General features: G+C 41.9%; 1 protein-coding gene across 1 annotated transcript; it reads right to left on the minus strand.

Moving 5' to 3' along the window:
• Window positions 1-3,323: 3,323 nt before the first annotated feature.
• neurl4 (neuralized E3 ubiquitin protein ligase 4) lies at window positions 3,324-23,488 on the minus strand. The gene is made up of 29 exons (XM_083885915.1): window positions 23,309-23,488; window positions 16,822-17,359; window positions 16,672-16,737; window positions 16,098-16,579; window positions 15,804-15,915; window positions 15,622-15,710; window positions 15,444-15,516; window positions 14,635-14,908; window positions 14,176-14,357; window positions 13,934-14,019; window positions 13,665-13,827; window positions 13,138-13,348; window positions 12,797-12,873; window positions 12,441-12,519; window positions 11,319-11,488; window positions 11,110-11,238; window positions 10,747-10,892; window positions 10,370-10,588; window positions 9,273-9,371; window positions 9,025-9,177; window positions 8,102-8,269; window positions 7,828-7,986; window positions 7,547-7,726; window positions 7,333-7,426; window positions 7,074-7,181; window positions 6,844-6,988; window positions 6,632-6,744; window positions 5,982-6,141; window positions 3,324-5,688 (listed from the first exon to the last, which is right to left on the minus strand). Exons 1-29 carry the CDS (start codon window positions 23,471-23,473, stop codon window positions 5,484-5,486), a joined length of 4,845 nt encoding a protein of 1,614 aa, XP_083742041.1. The 5' UTR covers window positions 23,474-23,488; the 3' UTR covers window positions 3,324-5,483.
• Window positions 23,489-23,895: the final 407 nt, after the last annotated feature.

The raw sequence follows: 23,895 nt of genomic DNA on the forward strand, positions 1-23,895 counted from the left end.
CATGTTAACTGTTATGCGTGTACGTGTACAAAGGACTTTTCACTATTTTTTTAAAACTGTTTTGTTGTTAGTTTCTGGCATATTTGGAAGACTGTGTGTGTGTGTGTGTGTGTGTGTGTGTGTGTGTGTGTGTGTGTGTGTGAGTGGAAGTTAAGATGTATAGTTGAATGAAGCAGAACCAAACTTCTCTATGGTCTTTGTCCGTTTGTCTCTCTCCTCTGAGCCGTTCTCAGAGCTCATTCGGTTTTTAAAACTCTCTCAGCTCGATTTCTCGATTTCTGTCGACATGAACATGATGCTGCTTCTAATTAATCAGGAGAAAAAAAACGTCCCAAAAAATACAAACGTAACATCTGCAGTTTGGTTTGACGTGTGTGGAGTGATTTTTTTGTTGACCCCCAAAAACCCCCTTTCCACCCCCCAGCTCTGAGATTTAAAACATGTTTCCTTTTTGCGTCACAGTCAAATGAACCCAGAAATCAAACCAACACACCTGGGTTTTTTAAAAGGAATAGATGAACACTTTGGGAAACTTGCCTGTTGGAACATTGATAACCGCTTTAATGCCCGGGAGGTGAAACGAGAGCCATCGATTTAAACTGAAACAAAGAAAACACAAAAATGTAGAAGAAAATGTATGCGTCAACACATAAAACATGCAGTAAATTAAGTGTTATTACACTAGAGGTAGGGCTGAACGATTATGGAAAATAATCTAATTGCGATTTTTCGTGCCAATATTGCGATTGCGATGCGATTATTTTTTAAAGGTCTTAATCTTCTGTATTATTAAACAAAGACAAGCAATACATCATAAGTATGGCCAATACTATATTACATTAAAAATAAACTGTTCTTTCCTGGAAGACAGACCTCTGTTATGATGACATGAGGTGATGCATGAATAGATGATTTTTATTTAACTACTTCAATCACAATAGCATATTTGGAACTTACAAACATCTGAACATAAAGTGCTGAGAAGGAACCCTGGTGTTAAAATGATAGTCAGTCACAATTCACACAAAGTGCAGATTGCATATATATATATATATATATATATATATATATGTATATATATATACACACATATTTATAAAAATATGTGGCTTTACCACACTCAGTTTTTTGACATCTGTGAACTGCTAGACAGTCATTAAATATAATAATAATAATAATAAATAAATAAATAAATAAAATATACACACAACCCGTTTTGAAGTGCGTTCATATGGCGTAACTAGGGATGGGAATTTCAGACTTTTTTTTTTTTTTAACAGGAGCGGCAACCGCAGCAATGCGGGGATGGAAACTAACTATTCTACAGTGTACTACGTCGTTTTAGGCTCAAAAACTGTCCATTATTGAACATCAAAACAGCGATAATAAAAATGAGGGTCAAAAAAAAAGCGGAGCAGAGAGAACCTCTCCGCTGGCACAGGTGTGTCTCCAGACGGCTCAGGTTTTTGAACCTGCGCTTGTTGTGTCCACCCCCGTTCTTCACATTAGCGCAAGCTCGTTCGCACTACACACGCGCACACACACACACGCTTGGACACGCACAGTCACTGAACAGCTGTTCGGACAGCGGCCGAAGCTCCATAGTCACCTTACTAACCCGCCCTCACCTATTCCATTCACAAAAACGGGCCGTGACTCGTCCTCCGCAACGCGCGCATGTGAGAGCGCAGGGAGCCTGCATGTGACCAGAGTGCAGCGTCTGTGGTTAGACGATCTCGTTCATTATATTTATATCACATGTTTTACACGCGCATGTCACGTGAACAGCGTACAATCGCAGCCTTTGCGGTTAGAAAATTGCACTTGATCATATCGCGATATTATCGCAAATGCGATATATCGTTCAGCCCTAACTAGAGGTCAACCAATATAGGTTATTCTGTGGCCAATCCTGATCTTTTGTCATCCCCCCCCCACTTACTCCACACTTAGGCCCCGTCCCATTTCTCCCCTTAAAATTTCCACTTGGTTTGGAGTGCCCTCAACCGTAAATTTGCGTGGCTTCCCTATGGAATTGGGACACCACTATATGCAATTTAGCGTAGTGAAGTAACCAACGTGCTCACCTTGTTTACGATTCTACCGGTGGAGCAAGCTAGTTAGCTAGTTAGCTAGCTGCTTTCATAAATCGTCATAATCGTTATTAGTGTTCAAAGCACAACGGTCCTTTGGATGTATATAAAACCAACATATTCCGACACATTTCGACATTGTAACATGCTTATTTGCGAAAAAATATACTTACAACGAAATTGTTCCTCTGCAGATGTGGCCGCCATCTTTGTTAAAAAAAAATAAAAAATCAGGTGGCTCGCTGAATTCACAAAGCATCGTGGGTAATTTCATCTTCCACTTCGTTTTAAGACCGCATCAGAGCTCACTACATTTTGACGGTCGATTATAAGGGCAAAATCGCACTACCCCTTGCTCCACCCTACACGAGAACGGGCAAAATTTAGGGTTCGGGCAAAAATGTAGGGTTCAGGTGAAAATGTAGGGTTCGGGGAGGATTTGGGACGGGGCCTAAATGTAACAGTTAAATAATAACCAATGATACACAAAGTTGCTTTAACTTGATTTGAACCATCTAAGAAATCATTGGCTCGCTAGTTCCCAATAAATGTTGAATTTAAGACGCATTTTAATGGCTAGGAAGAGCTCAAGAGTCCGAGTGAACGGCTCCAAGTCAGCGGACATTCGAACCTAAATAATAATAATAATAATAATAACATAAAGAAAACTCAGGGTCCAACTTAAAAAGTCAGAGCTGGTGTAGAACGTTTCACATTAAAAGCTGAAAACAAGATGAGTCAATTAAACCGACTATGCAACCCAACAGGAGGGTCCAGCAGATCTGTCGATGGTACGTTCCTGTTGTGTTTACGGCGTCATTACTTAACGTTTCGTTATGGTCATTTGTCTGTTTTAGTTGTTGGAACTTTGAGGCTAATTCTCTCTCTCTTCGTGTGTGTGTGTGTGTGTGTGTGTGTTCATAAACGGCAGGATAGCGCTGCCACTGAAGCAGCCTCCATTTCTGTAAAAACGCTATGAAAAAAAAAACAAAAAAAAAAACACCCACTATTGGCCTTAATGAGTAATTAGTCTACGTTTTGGAAAGGTGTGATTGAGTTAAGTATGCAACACTGCAATAACATGTCAGTGACCAGTGAAGTTTTTTTCCTACTTTAAATAAAATGTGAAAAAACAAAGGAACCAGAAACACCAGTAGGGTTTTTGTCTTTTCTTCCGTCATATTTAATTTTATACCGAAAGAAACACGCCAAGCCAGCGTTCTGTGCATACTGTCTGTCAGTTTATTTTCATTTTTTAAAAATCAGGAGGATATGATTTGTTATGTAACAGCCTGTACAATGTAACATACGGAAAACAAACAAAAAAAAAAGAGAGGAAACAATTAAATTGTACAAAGCAGCACTGGGCTGTAAATAACCCATAGAATAATAATAATAATAATATTCACATTTTTGAGAGGAAGTTTTACCTTCGTACAACCCCTGTTTATCTTCCAGATCGCAGCTGCTCGTAGAAGGTGTCTGAGCTTTTCCGTTGTTCTCGAGTTTCAAAACTGTGCCTTTTAAAAACAAACAAAAAAAAAAACAACAACAAACAAACAAAACAAAACCACAATATCGGGGGGTTTCACGTACTGCAGCGTGTTTTGTAACAAATTGGCAACGAGACTGAAACAAACTCTGAAAATGAATGCTTTGGAAAGCTGTTCACGTACAATCAGTTGCTAGGCGGATAAAATCCTCGTATTATAAACACTCGTAAATGTAAAGCCGTGATGTTAATCGTTTGAACATTCACGTGTAAACACCAGCATCGGTCGCGTTGATCAGGTCGACTTTTACTCTTCACATGTTGATGCTTTTCTGTGTGTAAACGGACATGATAATGATGATGGAGGGAGGGGAAAGGGGGAGGGACACCCTTTTTCTTTTTTTTGGCTTCTGTCCATTTAACCACCTTCTTTTTTAGAAATAAGAGGCATTTTGCAAACCACTCATCTGTGTGTGTGTGTGTGTGTGCGCTAACGTGAAGCTACAGCCAGGACCAGGAGACGTCTATTACTGAACTCACAATTTTTTTTGTTTTTTTATTTGTGCAAAAACATGCTTTTTTTTTTAAGTTTGTGAAGTGTAAATTTTTTGATGAGCAACACAAATGGTTTTACAGGACTTCAAAGATGAAGGCACCGCAGTTGGTTGGTGAACTTTGTCTTTTTTTTTTAAAAGGTCCAGTGTGTAAGAAATGGTGACATCTACTGGTGAGACGGCACATTGTCTCACCACAGTGGCCTTTAAAGCCCCATTTTAAAATGTGCAAAACTCTGGTTTGTTTTTTCATTTAAAATTCATTTAAAATTCAAAAAAGGCTTCTTCTAATGCTACAAAAAACAAAAGTGATTATACAATTAATGAGTAGTGTCATTCAATGATTCTCCCTTACAATTACACACTGGACCTTTTAAACTCTTTCACCACTATGAAACAGCAGAGCACGGTGTCTAAAGCTTCTCTGATTGGTTGTGGCTTCATGTTTACGACACACACACACACACACACACTGGGAGTGGTTTACTCTTCTTCACAAGCTCTTATGTTCCCAAAATGTATAAAAGTGTTGCCCCTTACACATATTATCTGGAGCACAAAAGCTATCATTTCTGTTCATTATCTTTCAACAGAAGTCAAACGTTCCAGTTTTCTCCACCGTGATTGTTCTTTAGTAAGAAAGTGATGCTGGGTCATAAAAAAAAAATAGAAATGTTAACAGGACTGATGATAATAATAATAATAATAATAACTTAGGCAGACTGTTAATGTGGCCACACAAGGACAGTGATGTACAGTGGTACATGTGTAAACATTCCTCCACTTTTAAAATCCCCCACAATCACAAAGAGTTTTTTTTTTTTAAATGATTATTTGAACCCACATTTCTTTTGAGGTGACAGTCTGTTGATGTGCAGGTTCGGGGGCGATGAAGTAAGTGCCAAACTAGCTGTTTGTGAGGGTGAAAGAAAATAAGATGCTGAGAGGAGGAGAAGAAGAAAAAAAAAACCTGCAGCGAAAGAACAAACCTGTTGTGTCGATGAGGTTAGAATTTTTTTTTTCTTTTTTTTTAAAAATCGCCCACAAGTGTCCGAAACATAAAGTGCAGGCAGTGTCTGTTCTTCTTTTAAACCACCGTAGCCCCCGACCACTGAAGGCGTCCGAAAGCAAACAACAAAAAACAATAAAAAAAAAAAAAAAAATCAATAATGCTGAATTGTCAACAATCCACAACAGGAACAGCTGGATTCCAGAGGAGTCTCTTGCTCAAGGCAGGGGTTGGATTTTTAGTTGTCAGTTTTATGAAAAGTCAGAGGGGCGTCCGTCGCGTGGACGTTCCTCTCCTCCCGCCCCGAGTGCCTCCCTCTCGCTCGCTGCTACGTTTCACTCCACCCGGACCAGCAGTCCGTAGAGGAGCATGCCGCCCTGCTCCTTCGTGATCCACTCGATCTCGGAGTTGCTGAAGCGTGGGTCCAGTGGCTCGCTGTTGCCGAGAGTCTGGGGTCCGACCTTGTAGGAGCCCGGACGCACACACACCTGGAACCCTACCTGAGCCTGGTGGCAGCGGTGAGAGCGGGGATCCTGAAATCTGCATGAGGACGAGGAGACTCGCTGTGAGTGTTCTGTTTTTCTCTTCTCAGCTCTCTACTACACATGTTACAGGGTGTTTAAAAGGTCCAAGTGTCTAACATTGGTTTAAATGGAAGAAAATGAATATACAACCTATAAGTGTATAATTGCTTTGCCATCTTAAGCAATTATGCTTTACAACAGATAAGTAAAAGCCAGCTACGCAAATAAACAAAATCTTACACACTGGACCTTGTTATAATAGCATCTTTGAGTAAAGCTCATGTCTCGTGCAGCAGGGGGTGGACTTACTGCACTTTGGGAGCAAAGATCTCCAAGCCCGAGTAGCGCATGGTGGGAGAGAGCCGCACTCTGGGAACCTCCCTGCCGGGGGCGCTGTTCTCTTCTGGCTCGCTGTAGCCGTTTGGCCCCTCCGCCTTCACCGGAGACACAGAGAAGATGGACGACATCCCTGCAACGTGGTAGTTACACACACACTGTCAGGTATTTGTTTAAACAGGTGAACATGATTGGTACTGTTGTGGAAACTTTTACAGTCAACATATAGCATTGCTAAGAGCTTGTGTCGCAGGGCTACATTCTTGTGCTGCACACAGGAAGTGATTTGTTCTATGTCAAAACAGACGTAGGCAACAGCAACATTGTGCTAGTAAAGTGAGACGAGTGCTAACAGGTTGGAGTATAAATAAAAACCAACACAAAGTAAGTTTGTCTGCTCAAAAAAAAAACAGTCATTCATCAATTTGATGGTATTCCCGACTGCTCCTGCAGTGCTGGTGTATACACACAAATGCTCCCTCAGTCGGTTCAGATAGTTTTGTTCTGCCAGATGAAAGACGCTGCATAAAAATGTAACATCGTTTCTGACCGGACAGAGGCAGAGTAACATCAACAATAGACATCACCCAAAGTTACACACTGCAGCTTTAATGTTTTCCTACCTGGCAGCAGCTGACTGTGGTCTAGCGTGCGCCGCAGAGCTCCTACACTTGTGCCGTGGTATGCGATGTGCCACTTCTTCAGTGCATTAGAAACCTCACAGTGAGGTTTGATCCTGCGAAAAAGAACGAGAGCACATTTCACCAACAAATAAGCAGTGTCATTAGCTTCATTTACGCTAAAACGGCAACTGAATGAGCAACCGTTCTCTCACCTGAGGGCGAAGCGGCACCATCCAAAAGGCAGGGCGTAGTCTCGGGGCGGCTCGCCCTTCTTATAATACGCCTCGTCCCCTCGGAGTTTGTGGCATGACTCACAGTAGCACAGGTTGTACTTGGCGTCTTCGCTGAAGTAGCCGTCTGAACGAGACAAAAGGAGGCGATTATGACTCAATATGAAACACAGGTGACGTTACGGTAGAAAGTTCTGAGGTTAAAAACTCACCAGGTAGCGTGAGCAGGTCTTTGAAGCGAGAGCACAGTGCCTGGTATTCACAGGTCTTGTTGGGGTTGACCTCTGGAGGAGGCGTCCAGCACACGCTCTCTTTGATTCCTGCACAGAAAAATCTTTAGGACTCTGGAAACTCCCATGTTCTTCATCATGCAATTGTTGGACCATTTTTAAAGTATTGTTTTAAAGTATTGTAAGTAAGTAATATTTGAATGAATCTATGTTTGGAGCAGCTACAAAATTGCTTTCTTACCATCGACCATGTCTGCCTTCTCCATGTCGCCTTGACAACGGGTTTCACCGTTGTCTCCGCCCACAGCTTGTACATTGTTTGTTACTATTGTGACCTGCCGCGAAAAAAACACCATTAATATACACGTTGTCTCAGTCCCGACTGTTAAAATTCCCAATTATAATTGCTAAAATGAGTTAAAAATTGCGATATTGAGACTATACAATTTTCAGACCTGTTCACACTGGCCGTAGAGGTCGATGAAGGGGTAACAGGGTGAGGGGATGTCCTGTGCTGCCACGCCCTGGTCCATGCCATTGACAAAGAGGTGGAGACAACTGTTGGCGTCCACCAGCAGACCCAACACCGTCCCCTCTGGACAAGTGTCCAGATTAGGACCATAGTTCTCACAAATCTGAGCAGGAAAAGTTGTGAGAGAGAAAAACTTCAGTGTGAAAGATGTTTTCTACGTGACGGTAGATTTTGTTCATTTTGAGTGTGTGTACAGGTACGTACCTTTAGTGAGTTTTGGAAGACGGAATCTCTCTGCAACAGCCAGGCAGAGCGTTTCAGACAGCACGCAGTGGAGGGGAAGTTGAGCCGGTCGGGGGAGTGACCTATTACTCCTAACGACAGTGATGACGTCCACGACGGATTCAGACGGTCGATCTGAAACTGGTAACCAAACGGAACGTGTTGATGCACTGATACTGAAATAAATGAGTTTTCTTGATCCTATTAATGCTTCTATCCTCTTTGTCCTTTTAAAGGAAGTCAAAGTGTGTCGTACCTGGAAGAGCTGTTGGCGAGCCAGCGGCTGCGCAGTGACCAGCAGACCCTGGTTGTAGCTCGACACCCTGGCTGCCGTCAGGTTCTGGTTCGACAGCTGGATGTTTTTGCCGTGGTTTTCCAGGAAAGCCATGATGGTGGGCACCTGTGCACACACCTCCGTCTCAACCTAAAGATGGAATAAAGAGTTTTTATTTATTATGTAAATGCATATATCTTATTGCTCTAGTACCATTAGAGACTGTCAAACCTCTGTTGTACAGTTTTTGGTAACACTTCAGATTCAGGAACACATTTTCACCATTAGCTAGATGCTTACTAAGACATTGACAAGATTAGAAATAATGATTTTTATTCAAAATAATAATTTTGCTTTTGTCAAAGAACCAGCAAAACTGTTTTCAGCTGTGCTAACATTGCACAAGGGTTTTCAAGGGTTTCCTCATCATCCAATAGACTTCTAACGCCATTAGCAAACACAATGCACCATTAGAACACTGGAGAGATGGTTGCTGGAAATGGGCCTCTATACACCTATGTACATATTCCATTAAAAACCAGACACTTGCAGCTAGAATAGTCATTTGCCACATGTTCCACAATAAGTGTATTTCTGAAAGGCGTGTTCCTCAGGTATAAATGTTTAGGTCTTGCCATGCTCTGTGTCTTTCTTCAGCTACGACCTCTCGTGTGTAGATTGACCTTTTATTTGCAAAGAAAATAAAACCATGTCGGCCGGCAGAAGTCTCTATTTCATTCTTCACCAGCAGCAGTGATACCCAGATTTTTATGGCTATGAACTTAGTCTTATTTTTATTAATAATGTTACACTTGTAGTTTTGACGAAGGGAAAAAATACTTAACATTTAAATTTTTACAAAATATGGCGTTGTTACATAATGCTGCTTTCCAAGCCCTCCTTACCTCTCTGACAGGAGTGTTGTCCTCCTCTCCTTCACTGCAGCTCTCTGACGACAGCGACGGCTCCTTGACGCTCTCCATGTCCTCCATCAGTGAAGAGCTGACGATGGACACAGCTGTGATACGCCCGTACAGGTCCAACACTGCGTACACATTCTGCAAGAAGTGACAGAACAGCGCTGAACATCAGATGTGGATCGTTTTAATTTAAATGTCGATGTTTATTTGAGACGGTGTGTGTGTGTGTGTACCTTGGACACTGCAGTAGCAGCAGGTCCCATGTCTTCTCCGTCAATGAAGATGTGCATGGTGTCATCGCTGCATCTCTTCACACCCACACGGTTTCCGACCTGCAAATGCATATCACGTCTTAACAACATCTACTTAGAGCTGAAACTATGAATTGATTACTAAATGAATCGTCAACTATACATGACTATACATTTTGGTTTGTTGACAAAACAAGACATTTGAAAACACACATAATTTCTAGGTTTGACAAACACTGATCAACATTTTTAAGCATAAATAATCGGCAGATTAATCGATGAAGAAAATAATCGTTAGTTTCAGCTCTAAATCTACTGTGTCTGTTTCACTTAACACAGACAAAACATTCAACAGTTTGTCGTTAATAAAAAAAATTCTAATTCTTGACACCCATTTCTTACAAACTACACAAAGTGTAGTGATGACTGCTGAGATGAATGTATTTATTTTGTGGAAAAATAAAATAATTGAATAATATCGAGCTGTAATCATACTTTTTTTCTATTAAATTAATAAACATAGTTTTAAGTTATTGATCTAAGGTTTATTTAACTAGTAACCCTAGTATATCGCTCTATAATCAACAGGGTTACATGGCATCTCTTATATGGAACAAATACTATATTTATGTAGCATATGTTTTTTATTTAGTTTATATTTAGGCTATTTTAAAATGTCTCCAACTCACAGTAAGGCCTTGTTTGTTTACTTTCTGACTAACCTACACTGCTGCTGTGAAGTGTGACTGGATGCTTGAATTTCCCTCGGGATCAATAAAGTATCTATATAATACTGTAAATATTTGTAATACATACAAAGTTGTAATACATTTGAACGGTTAAAATGTTCCATCAAAAAGATAAGACATTTCTGACATAAAAAAAAAAAACGATATTTGGGGCCTTAAGCTTTAAATCAATAGGACAGGCTAAGCTAATGTAAGACATCCACTGCCTGAAGATGCTAATCTTTCTAATCTTAGTGCTAAACTCACAACATTTTCTACAGGTTTTAAATCTAACAGATGTACGTGAGGAGCTCACAGCATGGACAAAGAGAGACAGATGGTGCAGATTACCGTCAGCCGGTCCAGTGAACAGCCGTAGTTCTGACGCTGCAGCACGCCGTTGCGGCGGACCTCGGAGCCGCAGAGCAGCCAGGTGACCTTGGTGCGAAGATGCGGCAGAGAGGGCGAGAGACCCGACAGCGGGCACGACGGCAGCTCCGGGGGCGCAAGCGTGGTCACGCCGATGTGCAGCGAACCGCTCCACTGCTCGTCCACTTCGTCGATCCTCACCTGCAAAGAGACACGAGGTGGAAAGGAAATCAAACATTGGCAATTGTTCAATATCGCTATGTACTGCATAAATATAAAAAAGTGGAATTAATATCTAAGAAATATCCATCCATCTGCTACTGCTTTATCCTCCACATGAGAGTCGCAGGGATTCTTACCTCAAACAACTCGTCTGCTTTGAGTTCCTTGGCACTGAACAAGATGCCATGCGAGTAACCTCCGACTCTGACGGCCTGGCAGTCTTCACCGAGCAGCACCACATTCTTACCGTGTTTACTATGGAGCCGATGAGCCACGCCTGCTACTACACACACACAACCACACACAGAGGAGAGATGGACATGAGGCTTAGAAGACATTTAATATGACATTTCTTCACTCTTAATAACCACTGATGCAAGAGATTTGTGTGGACAATGGGAGGATCAACGCTTATGTCAGAGAAAACATAACACTTTGACCTAATTTAGTTTTATCTCTATGTGGCGTGATCATGCTCAGAAAAAAAACATTTCTTTTACCTGGTGAGTGGATGGGGAAGCTCTTCTCAGTGATGTTGCAGGTACAGAGGCTGTTGTCCAGCGGACCCGAGGAGCTGGTGATGGACACCTGAACACACTGACCGTACAGGTCGACCACTGCAAACACTTCTGAGGAAGAGCGAGAGATGAAGCACTACGTGATCTTTAAACCTCCTTCAGATATTTTGTCAGAAGTGTCTCTCCTTTACCTGGAGGGAGACCAGAGCAGGCGACACCCTGGTCCACGCCGTTGATGTAATAGTGCAGGTCGCCACTGGCTGAGCGCATCATGCCTATCCTTGAGCCCGTGGTCAGAGAGTCGAGGTCACACCCGTAGTTGTTGCGCATCGTGTTGCCATCCTGCATGATGGCTGTACCACTGTGGAAACAAAACATGAGGAAAACAACTTTAATATTTTGTGTTTTATGTTTTTTTTTTATATGCTCCACACATTCAACATTTTAAGTTCTTGTTTTCCAGCCATTAAACACAAATCACTAGACATATGATTTAAAGAACTAAAAAGAAACTGAAGTTACAGATCATACTGTGCTTAACAAATGTATTAGACCAGCACTGCACGCAATGTAAGGTTCATCAGCATTGGTAATTATCAAAATAATTTTTTTTATGTTTATGTAATGATTAATCCACCAGTGTGTAGAAGCTCTTTAACTAAAATTTGAATGCTAAAATACAATTATTGTTATCCATGAATTTTCAGATTTACTGTTTTACAAAAAATGTGTTATAGTACGACGTAGCATTAGGGTCACATTGCGAAAGACTTTGAGAATGAAGTCTTAATTAAATAATTAAAACTATTCCTAAGAGGTTTGCAAATATTTTCAACGGATCCTTGTTCAGGGCGATGCCGACTATTATGATGGTAAATTTCAAGTCATTCTAAGATACATTTTGTTTTTGAGAAAAAAGTCAGCTCACTGTCAAAGTGAATCAGGGCAAATGGATCATTTCAAAAATTCATTAAAATTATTCTTTAAGAGGTTTGCAAATATTTTCAATGGATCCTTGTTCAGGGTGATGCCGAGGGCAAATGGATAATTTCCCATTATTACACACGCCAGCAGTACTGTACGACTTTATTCTCATAAATGTACAACTTTATTCTCGAAGTCTTTGATTTTTAATACTCCATCATACTTATAATTCTAATCATAACTTACTACATCTGCAGTTATTCACTTGCATTACTGAACAGTCAATTGTTTTAGTGGTTGACTGTTATTCTTGATTACTAATACATTTGTTAAGCACTGTAGTTGAACATGCACAGTGATAAACCTTTATGCACATATTGCATCACTACCTGAGCATCCAAGTGTCGTAGTCTATGTCAGTCATCGTGTTTGGAAACTCCAGCTCCTCTGGTCTGATGGCTGTCACTCCTAGACACACATGCAGCACAGTAGATGAGTGCAACAGCAGTGATTACAGAAGAAAAACAAACACCTGTTTCGAAAAGGTTGTGAAATTCTAATCTAATCCCTGAAATGTGCTCACAAGAGAAATGTGAGATTAAAGTGAGTGTTTTTTATTTTTATTTTTAAGGCAATGCTCCTTTATTAGAATTGTATTTTTATATGTGAAAATAAACACAATGCAATGACAAAGCCGTAAAGAAAAACAAAAGTTAGGTGACGAAATAAGAAAATAAATGAGCACCTGCTTCTATTGAACCCGACCAGCGGTCCACCATCTTCTGAATGACGATTTCAAACAGCTCTCCGTCTCGAAGGCTCCTACAACACAAACGAGACGAGTTCAAATCCTGTTAGAGATGTTTCAGAATTTTCAGAAGTATAGATTTTGCCACAACATATATTACACTTCACTACAACTGACATTGCAAGGACAAATTAATATTCATGTAAAATAGATGCAGTGTTTTTTTCTGTGTCAACAAAAGGGCTACAATTTGACATGACAAAAAAAAAGTCTCGACAGATCACATATAAACCCAGTGAAATGTGACATGAATGTTATTTGTCAAATCGTTCCGTCACCTGTTGGAAATGACAATGGCATCATTGAACTCGCTGCGGCAGTTCTGACGCAGGGCGGTGCGCCCCCCGTTGGTGATGACGGCGTTGGTGCCATGTAGCTGGTGGAAGCGCAGGTCGCTGGTCGTGGTGGCCCCGCCTACTGAGCAGGGGCTCCCAGGGGACATGGCTGTGGGTCCCTCTGAGCTGTCCTCCGGGAGAGGAGGGAGGTCCACTGAGAAGACATAAGAGGTGAAATGGTTAAAATGCTCATCCAATCCCAATCCAATCCAATTTACTGTTGCACAATTCACAGTGTTTACATGTTTTAGTGCCTTTTTTACACTGTACATTTATAATAATAATAGTTGAGGATTCATTTACTAATCGATTCAAAATAAAATAATTGTTGAAGCCCTACATCGCATCACAATCACTTTCTAGCAGATGTTGTAGCACTTTAACCAGAAATTATATACGAGACAATAAATTATATGTGATTTGATGCATTATTTTATCATGCTGTCCATTCCTCCGCCTCACTCTCTCACCCATGTCATCCATGATGGTGGCCTGAGCGGCCTGCCCATAGAGGTCGACCACAGCGTAGACGCTGGGAGGGACATTCCAGGCTGCTGGACCCTGAGGCACACCGTTTACAAAGAAGTGAAGGCTGCCATCTTCTTTCCTCACCACACCTACTGTGTCTCCTGCCTAAAAGGAGGGAAAACAAATCCATGAAGACAAACCTTAATAAAAGGAACAGCTCATTGTGATGGGAAGGGGGGGGAGGGGGTCATGAGAAATAAAGATGGCTCACCTTGAGTCGGTCCAAATTGTGTCCGTACTCGTCCAAGATTGTCGTTCCATTGTGCATCACGCCGTTTCCCGTCATCATCCATGTCCCTAGAGAACAACAAAGGTTGTTTTGACACTACTCTGACACTCCTGGAGGCTTACAGAGAATGCATTTACTTTATTCTCCACCTCTGACATAATGAATAGAGATGAGTCTTTGAAAAATTAAACACATTTTCTCTTTTACTTTTGTGCACTTTTCACCTGAGCGTAAGTTAGTCATGGTGGAGGGCAGCTGCAGATATGCGGGGTTGTGCGTTGTGACACCGATTTCGATGGAGCCCGCCCACTTGTCCACCATTTTGTCGATGCGAACCTGGAACACCTCGTTGGAGCGCAGGGGCCGGCTGCTCAGGACCACACCGTGGTTGAAGTCGTCAGTCGCGCTGTAAAAAACAGTGTCATCAACTTGTGAGCGTGGTGACATTTTGAAATTAAGGACTTGTACGTATTCTCTACTGCAAACTTGAATATCCTTTTTACACTTAAATCTACTGATGAGAAATATCCAGCCTCACTGCCCTCTGCTTTAAACGATGAAATAATTTAATTTGTCGGACAGAATCAAAATGGATTTAAATAAAATATCTCCAAAACTATCAAAACAAAAATCTATTTTTTTATGTTTCGTAAGTTGACCCAGTGGAAAGGAGAGGGACTCACTGTGGCCGCAACGCCGTCCTGCCGTCACTGATGATCGCGGCCTTCTGGCCACAGTTTTGGTGGAAGAGGAGGCGGTCGAGACCCTCTGGGTCAGGGGTGAGGGAGAGGGCCGGTCGAGGTCGACCCACATCCGGCGATAGAGCCCTCATGATGGCGTTATTGCGTCTGAGGCGGTCGCTGTGGTTGTGGTTGTGGACTATGGTGACTTTCACCGCCATGCCGTAAAGGTCGACCACGCCGTAGACCACGCCGGGCGTCTGGGCTGCAGCAACACCTGGGAGGAGAAGAAACAAAATGTGCATTCTCAACTCATTCTCAATCGAGTTAACGAAAACCCACCACACATGTATTTTCTGAGCTGACTCGTTGGTGCGTGTTGTAGGCCTGAACGATTTTGGGAAAATATCTCACTGCCATTTTACCTACAGATATTGTGGCCAGAAGGCCACAATCATCAGTGACGGCAGGACGGCGTTACATCTTTTAGATCTACATGAAGGTCAATATTCACTGTAACCGATTTAAAACATGATAGACGAGGTCGACCAAAGCAGCCGATGGCGGATTTGTCAGGGACAGGTAATCAACAAACTTAACTCTATCAAATAAAATATTAAAATTAAGTTTTTTAGATCAATAAAGTTGTAAAAACTTTTTTGACCAATAACACTTAGATAAGTAATAATCTTCCCCATGCATAAATAATAATCGGTAAATGCCAACTGTAGCTTTAAATGCCAAAGACAGCCCATACGATTCATGTGTGCACTTCTACTCAGCATCGACATTTCTACCTTGATGTGTCTCACCTTGGTCGATCCCATTGATGTAGAAATGCAGCGCTCCACTGGCTTTTCGCATCAACCCGATGTGATCGCCCTCCTGAAACGTGAGGGGAGCAGTTGTTGCAAGTACAAACACAGACGCGCTTTCACAGTCGGAGGCAAAATGAAATGTGAATCTGTGTTTGTGTGTGTGTATCTGAACCTGAAGTTCATCGAGGCTGAATTCACAGTATTCCCTGCGGGTTCCTTTCCCGTTGGTCAGTATCCCACAGCCACTCATCATGATTGTACCTGGTGAAAAAAAACAAAGAAGTCCAGTGTAACTCATAAGTGAACAATAACTCACGCTTTTTTGTTTCTGTGCATCTTTGTGCGTTACGTTACCTGAGCGCAGATTGGTCATAGTTGCAGGATAGTCCAGGTTGTTGGGGTTATGTGTGGTCACGCCAATCTCTATAGAGCCTGACCACTTATCGACCAGTTTATCGATTCGGATCTTAAAAAAACACCATCAAAATATTTAATCTTTTGGTATGAATAGTCTTAATTAATAAAATGAAGTGGCAGAATCACAACAATCACTAAAAGTTACTTGTTATATATTTAAAAGCTGTAATTTAAGCTTTATATCACGCATTCAAAGACATTTTTTGCATTCAGTTGTGTGATTGTAGTCACCTCGAACATCTCGTTGTGTCGGAGCGGCCGGTTGGTCATCACCACGCCGTTGTTGAACTCGTCCAGCGGTCTTCTCCGCTCCGCCGTCTTGTTGTTGTTGCTCAGTTTGATCAGCGTGCCACACTTCTCGTGAAAAAGCAGCGCGTCATTGGTGGTCATCCCACCTGTCAGAGCTCCTGGCCCCAGCCCTCCATTACTAGCAGGACTATTATTGGTATTTCCACTTTCTCCACCACCTCCTCCTCCTCCTGTTGTACCTGTCCCACTGTCACCGTTCACTGCGCCTCCTCCGCTGCTGCTCCCTCTGCCATTTCTGGCTGAGGAATCAGTTCCTGCATTCCCTACTCCTTCTCCTCCACCGCCGCCGCCTCCGCCCACTCCTCCTCCCCCTCCACCATCTTCCCCCCCACCCTCATCCTCAGAGCGATAAAAAGATACTATTGCATTGTTGAAGACATCGAAAAGCTGGTGCTCTGTCAGAACTGAGGAAAGAGAGAGGTAGATGAGAATGGACATCGATGCTGGTTGTGTTACAGTGTGCGTCCATCAGATGACCTGAGGAGGATTTTCTTACCTGTGTCGGGCTCCAGATTGTTGGGGAACTTGTCTGGTCTGCTGTGACTGCAGCTGAGCTCAGGCACTGCCAGGAAAACAGTCAAATGTATACAGTCAAATAAAAACAATCCAACAATGAAACATGATCGGTGGTTAAAATCACAGCTACCTTCATCTCCATTGATCATTCCATTCATTGCTGCCACATTCATCAGTGCTGTAATCCCTGTATCTTCCCGACCAACACACACCACCACCTCCTCCTCTTCCTCCTCCTCTTCTTCCTCCTCCTCCTCCTCCTCATCATCAGCCTCCTTGTCCTGCTCTATTGTCTCTCTCTCCCTCTCTGCAGAGGGTGGCGGTGGCTCACAGCTCACCACTGTCACTTGAGTGCACTTGCCGTACAGGTCCACTACTGCCCACAGCTTGGGCGGCAGGCCACTGGCGGCCGCGCCACAGTCCTGCCCGTTAACCCAGAGGTGGAGCTCGCCACGGGAGCCGCGCTGAATGCCCACGCGGTCGCCCTCCGCTAGCTGGTCAAGGTCGCGGCCGTACTCCTCCAGCACTGATCGGCCGTCACGCAGCACCGAGCAGCCCGACACGATCCAGGAGCCGCCCTTGAGGCCTGTGGCGCTGCTGGGGAAGTCCAGAGCAGCGGGGTCCAGAGCCGTCACGCCAATCTCAATGGAGCCGCTCCACGAGTTCACCTGAGGTCAAACGGGAAAGACTCAGTTAATATTTACATTCTCAAAAATGTTCAACCATGTAGATAAAAGTGCTGATACACGAGCGCTGCAGACTGCAGAGCAGGATGAGAACAGTAGAAGACTGGAGTAAGAAAAACAGCAACAGCAGCTGCTACTCTGATCATCTCAGTGAGTGAGGAAACATCTGAGCTGTGAGTGACTGCTCAGTCTGGTACATAGCTCAAAACTGGAAATATCTATCTATAGAAAACAAAGTGTGTTCAGATAAATGACCCATCGTGTTATTTTTAGTCGTTCTGTCAGTGTAGCTCACAGAGCACTTTGAAAAATAAAGCAGGACAGAGTGGATGCTGAGTAACATGGAGGAAAAATGTGTTGATTGCATGAATGCTAAAGTAAATAAAAACAGTATAACCATAATTCCATGTCCAAAAGGGATGTTTTGAGCATATTAACGAATAAAGGTAGTTGTGTCCACATCCAATCCCATATTGAGACCTGATGCAAGATACCAGATCAAAGAAAAATAGGAAGAGCATAATCCATCCTGCTAACATCACATTCGAGAAAAAGATATATATGTACATTAGATAACGTTTACGGCATACGGCAAGTGTTATACATATTTGACGACAGCATGTGTTTTGTGCCTATACCTAATTTGCCTTGACGTGTGACGGAGGACAGCTCGGCCTGCACAATTAACTGCAAAACAACTGTAATCGCAATCCAAGCGCAACAACCAGATCGAAATACACTACTAAACCAACTATTTGATTGTGTCAAAACAGCATTATGATGTAATTCTGCAGTGCTTTTTCGTCAGATGAAAACGTCTTTCTCTTTTGTAGACAGACATGAAAATTACATAGATAAAGATACAGAAATAAGTCCAATTATGAATCACATCACAATTCCAATATTTCTTCAGTTTTCCTTTGAACAACCAGCAAAGATAATGATGTTTTCTCGCTGTGATGTTGAAACATATGCCAACAGAATACACCATATTTAAGCTTTACTGCTACTGCAAATCCAACACAGAATTCAACAACACACAAAGGCCTCACTGCTCCACTCCTTGTGTCTTTGCACGACATTGGAATCCTATCACATAACAAGCAGCCTGAGATTGATATCAATTTCCTCCCAGAAAACTCAACATAAGCTCAACAATAACGTCATCCTTTATTGATCTCTGGGGGTTAAATTCTATCTTTCATGCTGTGTCAGCTACAACACAGAGATTGTGCAGCAGCTGGATATTCAGATTCCTGTACAGAGACACTTCAGCCCAGCATAAGCTTGCTAAAACAGGGGCACAAATCCACATATTCTCACTCAGAAGCAGAGTTCCTCAGGCTTGATTCACTCCACTTGCTGTCCCTGCATATTAATCCCCCCCCTCCTCCACACACACACCACAAAACCGCTATGTACTTTGTGCATCATGTAAAATAGAATTTAGACAAAATAAAATATGATTAAACCAAACATCTCTTCCCAGTGTTGCCACGGGACTGTAGTTTAAGTTGGCAGAAAACCAAAATGATGAAGTGACCTTGAGCATAACATTGAATCCAGACCAGCTCCTGGGATGTTTTCCCTGCAAAGATTCACCTCTGTTGTTCCAAAAAGAAATCTATTTTGAGACCAAAATATTATTTTGAAAAATTGCCCTGCCCAGCTCCTCTAATTCGATCATTTTCCCCAAGTGTCCTGCTGCACTCTGTGGCAGCTGCAATGTAAGGCAGTGTGCTACTACAGCCCCGTGTATCTAGGTTAACAGATTTAGTAGTAACTCAGACTGACCGGGTCGTGTGTGGAGCAGACAGACATCTCCTTCCCTCGCTCACTCACTTATGTAACAGCAGCCCGTGGGTGTCTGCCTCATACTATCTCATCGTCTTCTAAAATACAGCCTATAAACATGAAAGCGGAGCAGTACCAACAAACTACTTCATAAAACAATGCATTATTAACTGTTCAAAAGAAAAGAAAGAAAAAAAATACATTTTACTTACTTATTTGCAGGTTTGACTTTAAAACCGTGAAATATATTAATTGAATTAATTGAATTTGTAATCACCAGCTGTATTATTCTAACCTAATTATTCCTCAAGGGGAAAAAACTACTGACAAAATTATTACATAACGACATTTTGCTATGGCATTGTGCTAGTTAAGCCACATGCATTAAATACATGATATTTCTTAACCCAACCAGTTGTTCATTCACTCGCCTTCCAACTCATTCCAGTACAGCTTCATGGATGTCAGTGAACGCAATAGAGAGTCATGCCAATGTGTGCCCTCTATGATGGAAAGTTATTGATTTTTTGTGCAGGCAATATGTCATGACACGCATTGCCATGAGAGCATGAGGCTGTTTATTGTGGAAGCCTTTATCACATGGAGAGATAGATAAGAGATGGATAGTCCTTTAGACACTGATTACCTACAGTGTCTAAAGGACACAGCTCCACAGTCCACACTGTGATTTTTGATTTATATAAGGGAAATCAGGCAAAAACAACATTATTCCTGGAACAACACACATAAACTAATAGCCAAGATCAATGAAATAAACCCTTAAATTGATAATTTTAAGCTGTAATGACGTCATTATACTTTTCAGCTTACTGTATCCACTATCAGTTACTTTTGACATTTATTTACAAAACCATGGTTTAAAGCCCGGTGCCATCGATATTCATGAAATCCACATGGACGGAGGAGCTGGATGAGGACGAGGACAGCGCGGACACACTTGGGAACTGCTGCTTAAAAATGATCCACACATTTCTTAGATGTTCTGTTGACGCATTGTTCACACCTGTTATCATCCAACCTGAGATTTTATGGGCCAAACCATGAATCCAGACAATAATGGACAGTTTAATCCATTATGAAACAAATGGCTAGTTGCAGCCCTAGAACAAACACAAATGGTGTACATGTGTATTTGTTTATAGAGCAGTGAAGTACGATTCACCTGTGATTTCATCACCTCAGATGAACGTTAACAGCACTTATCAACAGATCCTCTGTTTAATGTGTCTGTATTGATTTTCATTGGTAACATGTGACTTCTTGTCCGGATGTTAAAACAGAAACTTTACAAACACTCAGGACAGTTATTCTTAAATATTTCATCAGTCTGAGGTCTCTGAAGTCATGGCTTCTATTATTGAAAGTCTTCCAAATGTTACAATAACACACACACAAGGATAATTAGCTCATGTGGTTAAAAGAAAGACTGGAGTTCCTAAGGTCAGGGGTTCGAATCTTAGCTGAAGTGATTTTTTTACATACAATATTCAACGCAAAGAGTAAATAGGTGTTTGAAAATGTAAGGAACAGTGTGGAAAGGTGGTTAGAGCACAGGCTTTAAGTCTTGATGTTGGGAGTTCAATTCCTTTATACGTCAAGATGAAATGTTCCACATCCAAAGTGAAGACAGAAAAGCACCAAGAGCTTCCAAATGTGACAGGGATGTGTGGCGTAGTGGACTTGTTCGCAACCGCAAGGTTGTGCCAGTCCGGTGATGGCTGGTTCGACTCCACCTTGTGATTGCATGTGCACTGGTAGGGGTTTGGTGTTGGGAGTCGGGGATGGGCTTGTGTGAGTGGTTTTCACTGAAGTCACATATTAACAATGAAAATCAATGCAGACAAATTAATCAGAGGCTTCTGTTGACAAGTGCTTTTAACGTCCATCTGAGGTGATGAAATCACAGCTGAATCCTACTTCACTGCTCCATAAACAAATACACATGTACACCATTTGTGTTTGTTCAAGGGCTCCAACTAGACATTGTTTTCATAATGGATTAAACTGTCCATTATTGTCTGGATTCATGGTTATACCTGGAAATGATGATGTTCTAAAATGTCTTGTTTTGTCCACAAACCAAAAATGATTGGGTTTCAATGATTTCTTCGTTTTTATGAGCAAAGAAAGCAGAAAATTATGAATGTTTGAATAATTCAAATAATCAAAGCTGTTTGAGTGGATTATTAGTCGTGGTGGTGGTGGTGGGGGGGGGGGGAAACAAATATATTGAAATATTGTACCAGTTTGCATGGCAATATACGACAGAACAGAGCGTCAACAGAACATCTAAAATGTGTGGATCAATTTTAAGCAGCAGTTACCACATGCTTGTCCCTGCTGCTCCTCGTCTGCGCCTCCTGCTCCTGCTGGCCATCCGTGTTCTCGACTTCGACGTGGATTTCATAATATCGATGGCACGTTAGCTTCGGTTTTAAACCATGGATTGGTAAATAAATGGCCAACCGATAGTGAATACAGTAAGCTGAAAAGTATAATGACGTCATTAAAGTGCTGTCACAGAACTCAGGGATTAAGTACTTTTATAATGATAAAAAAAAACAAAAAAACAATTCAATTGAATATTAACAATGAAAAGAAAGTTTTGGTCTCATTGCTATGCTTGTATTTTGTTTTTTGGAGAGGTGGTTTACAAATAAATCTTACTTATCGTTATAATAACTATTATGGTTAGTATAATCCTGTGGACACTTTTACAGACGTCTCTTTTACTATTGTGGTCAATGGAGAAATTGCTTTTCAGGCCCAATGGGTATTTTGCTGTATTTTGTATTTTATTGCAGTATCCACAGTGGCCCACCATGACAAACTTGTCTTCAAGGCAGAGGGGACGGTGCTCTATCCAGTTCTTATAATACATCCATAACTCAAACGTATCATTACTATCAACATGGGGCAAATGGTAAAGGAATCACACAATTTGTCTTCATGTCACGGTCTACACTCTGAAAGCAATGGAGTTAAAATTAAAAATAGGAACTTTGTTGAAGTAACGTTTTGTTTTTCAGACCCTGATATAGATCCCAACTTCAACCAAACTACATTCTAAAATAGATATGGTGACATTTTTAACAATCCAGATCAACACCAAAATGGAATATTTCTTATCCAACTTATTATTATTATTATTATAATATCTTAAATTATTAAATACCTCTATGTAATAGGTAATAAAGTAGTCACCAAACAAAGAATCCTCCAACACATGTAAGCAGTAGAATAGGGAATGTAGTGCAGACTAAATGGTCAAATATGAATGTAAAATGCAAAGTATATTTATAGAACGGGTGATAATAATGGTACAGTACGTGTTACACACATGGTAAATATGTGGTTATAAGATCTGCAGTAAATGGATTACACCTTCTTATCATACAGTTAACATTGATGTGTTTAGTGCTTGGATCATGTGTACAAGCTCAGTCGTTCATGAACATGTAACTCTGAATGTTATGTGTAAGAATACGGAGAGCAGAGGCTAACTGAGAGCATGTGTGATGTGTATTTGTTTGTGTTAAGCCTTCGTGTAACTGGGATCAGAACACAGCTGCAGCTATTAGCCGTCAGCACAGACTGGCAGAGTCCGGCACTGGTGACAGTCACTCCGCGACAACAACACTAAACACCGCAAACGCAACCCCGATTCTACTGAACCCCTGTGGCTCAATTAACAACACCGGGTCATTGACAACACAAGACAGAGACACTGTAGCACCTTCCAGAAATGCTAACCCCGGCTAGCCTGGTATCAACCCGCTTGGTGCTGCTAGCGGCTCATAGCTAACTGCCTCCACCAAGGAACCATGGGTAGGTTGTAGTTAGCACAGCGGTCCGAATAACATGTCTTCACATAAGACGGTGTTCATTTAACGACTATGATGCGGCTAAAGCTCTGACTGTGTGAGTAATTCACCGCTGAACAACCACGACTACCACGGTCGCTGTCAAACCGTGGAAGCCGCCCCGGGCAGCGGGAGCTCCAGCCTCTGCGGACAGTGACAGACCCCCGGCCCGTCCCAGCAGCTCTGCTCCCCCCCGCACTCCCGCTGCTCTCTCCCCGCTCGGAAGATGCAGCGGCGGCCTGTTGTTGTTTACCTTCTTGTCAATGCGGACGGTGAAGACATCCCGGTCCCTCAGCGGCTCCTTGCTAAGTACCAGGCCATGGTTGAACTCCTGGACTGGCTGGTTGCGCCGGGCGGTTCGGTTGGAGTTGGACAGGCCGATAAGCTTTCCGCTCCGCGGATGCAGCTCCGCCGCCATCTTCAACGGGCGGCCAGTATTCACGACAGTCCTACTTTGCGACAGTAAAATTATGATATCCGGTAGACGTCTACGAATCGCACGAGAGAACCGCGCCACACCCTAGTAATTTAAATATGAATGTATACATTGAAACCAAAATAATATTAGTTTATATAATATGCATGTTAATATTTATATAATATGGGCATCATTTTCAATTTCACATACAGAAAAACTCACAGACCAATTGAATCATTGTGGCTGACTTCATTTTTTTTTTGTGCCAAATGAAAATAATTTCACCTAAACTTTACACTGGACATTTAAGTCTTCTGTTTTATTTGATGTCTGATTTTGCAGTTGAATTATTAATACAATTTTCCCCGTAAATTGCTTAAATGTGATTCAACTAATTATTCTAATAAAGTATTACCATTATA

Source organism: Microchirus variegatus, assembly GCF_963457635.1.
Source record: "Microchirus variegatus genome assembly, chromosome: 2".
NCBI lineage: Eukaryota > Metazoa > Chordata > Actinopteri > Pleuronectiformes > Soleidae > Microchirus > Microchirus variegatus.

What these genes read in the sequence shown, in the direction of transcription:
- neurl4 (XM_083885915.1), bottom strand. Translation starts at nt 23,473, where the DNA reads ATGGCGGCGGAGCTGCATCCGCGGAGCGGAAAGCTTATCGGCCTGTCC. An exon ending in ACAACACTCCTGTCAGAGAG is followed by an intron (nt 8,270 to 9,024) that starts GTAAGGAGGGCT and finishes TTCCATCTTTAG; the next exon opens with GTTGAGACGGAGGTGTGTGC. An exon ending in TCTTCCAAAACTCACTAAAG is followed by an intron (nt 7,727 to 7,827) that starts GTACGTACCTGT and finishes TTTCCTGCTCAG; the next exon opens with ATTTGTGAGAACTATGGTCC.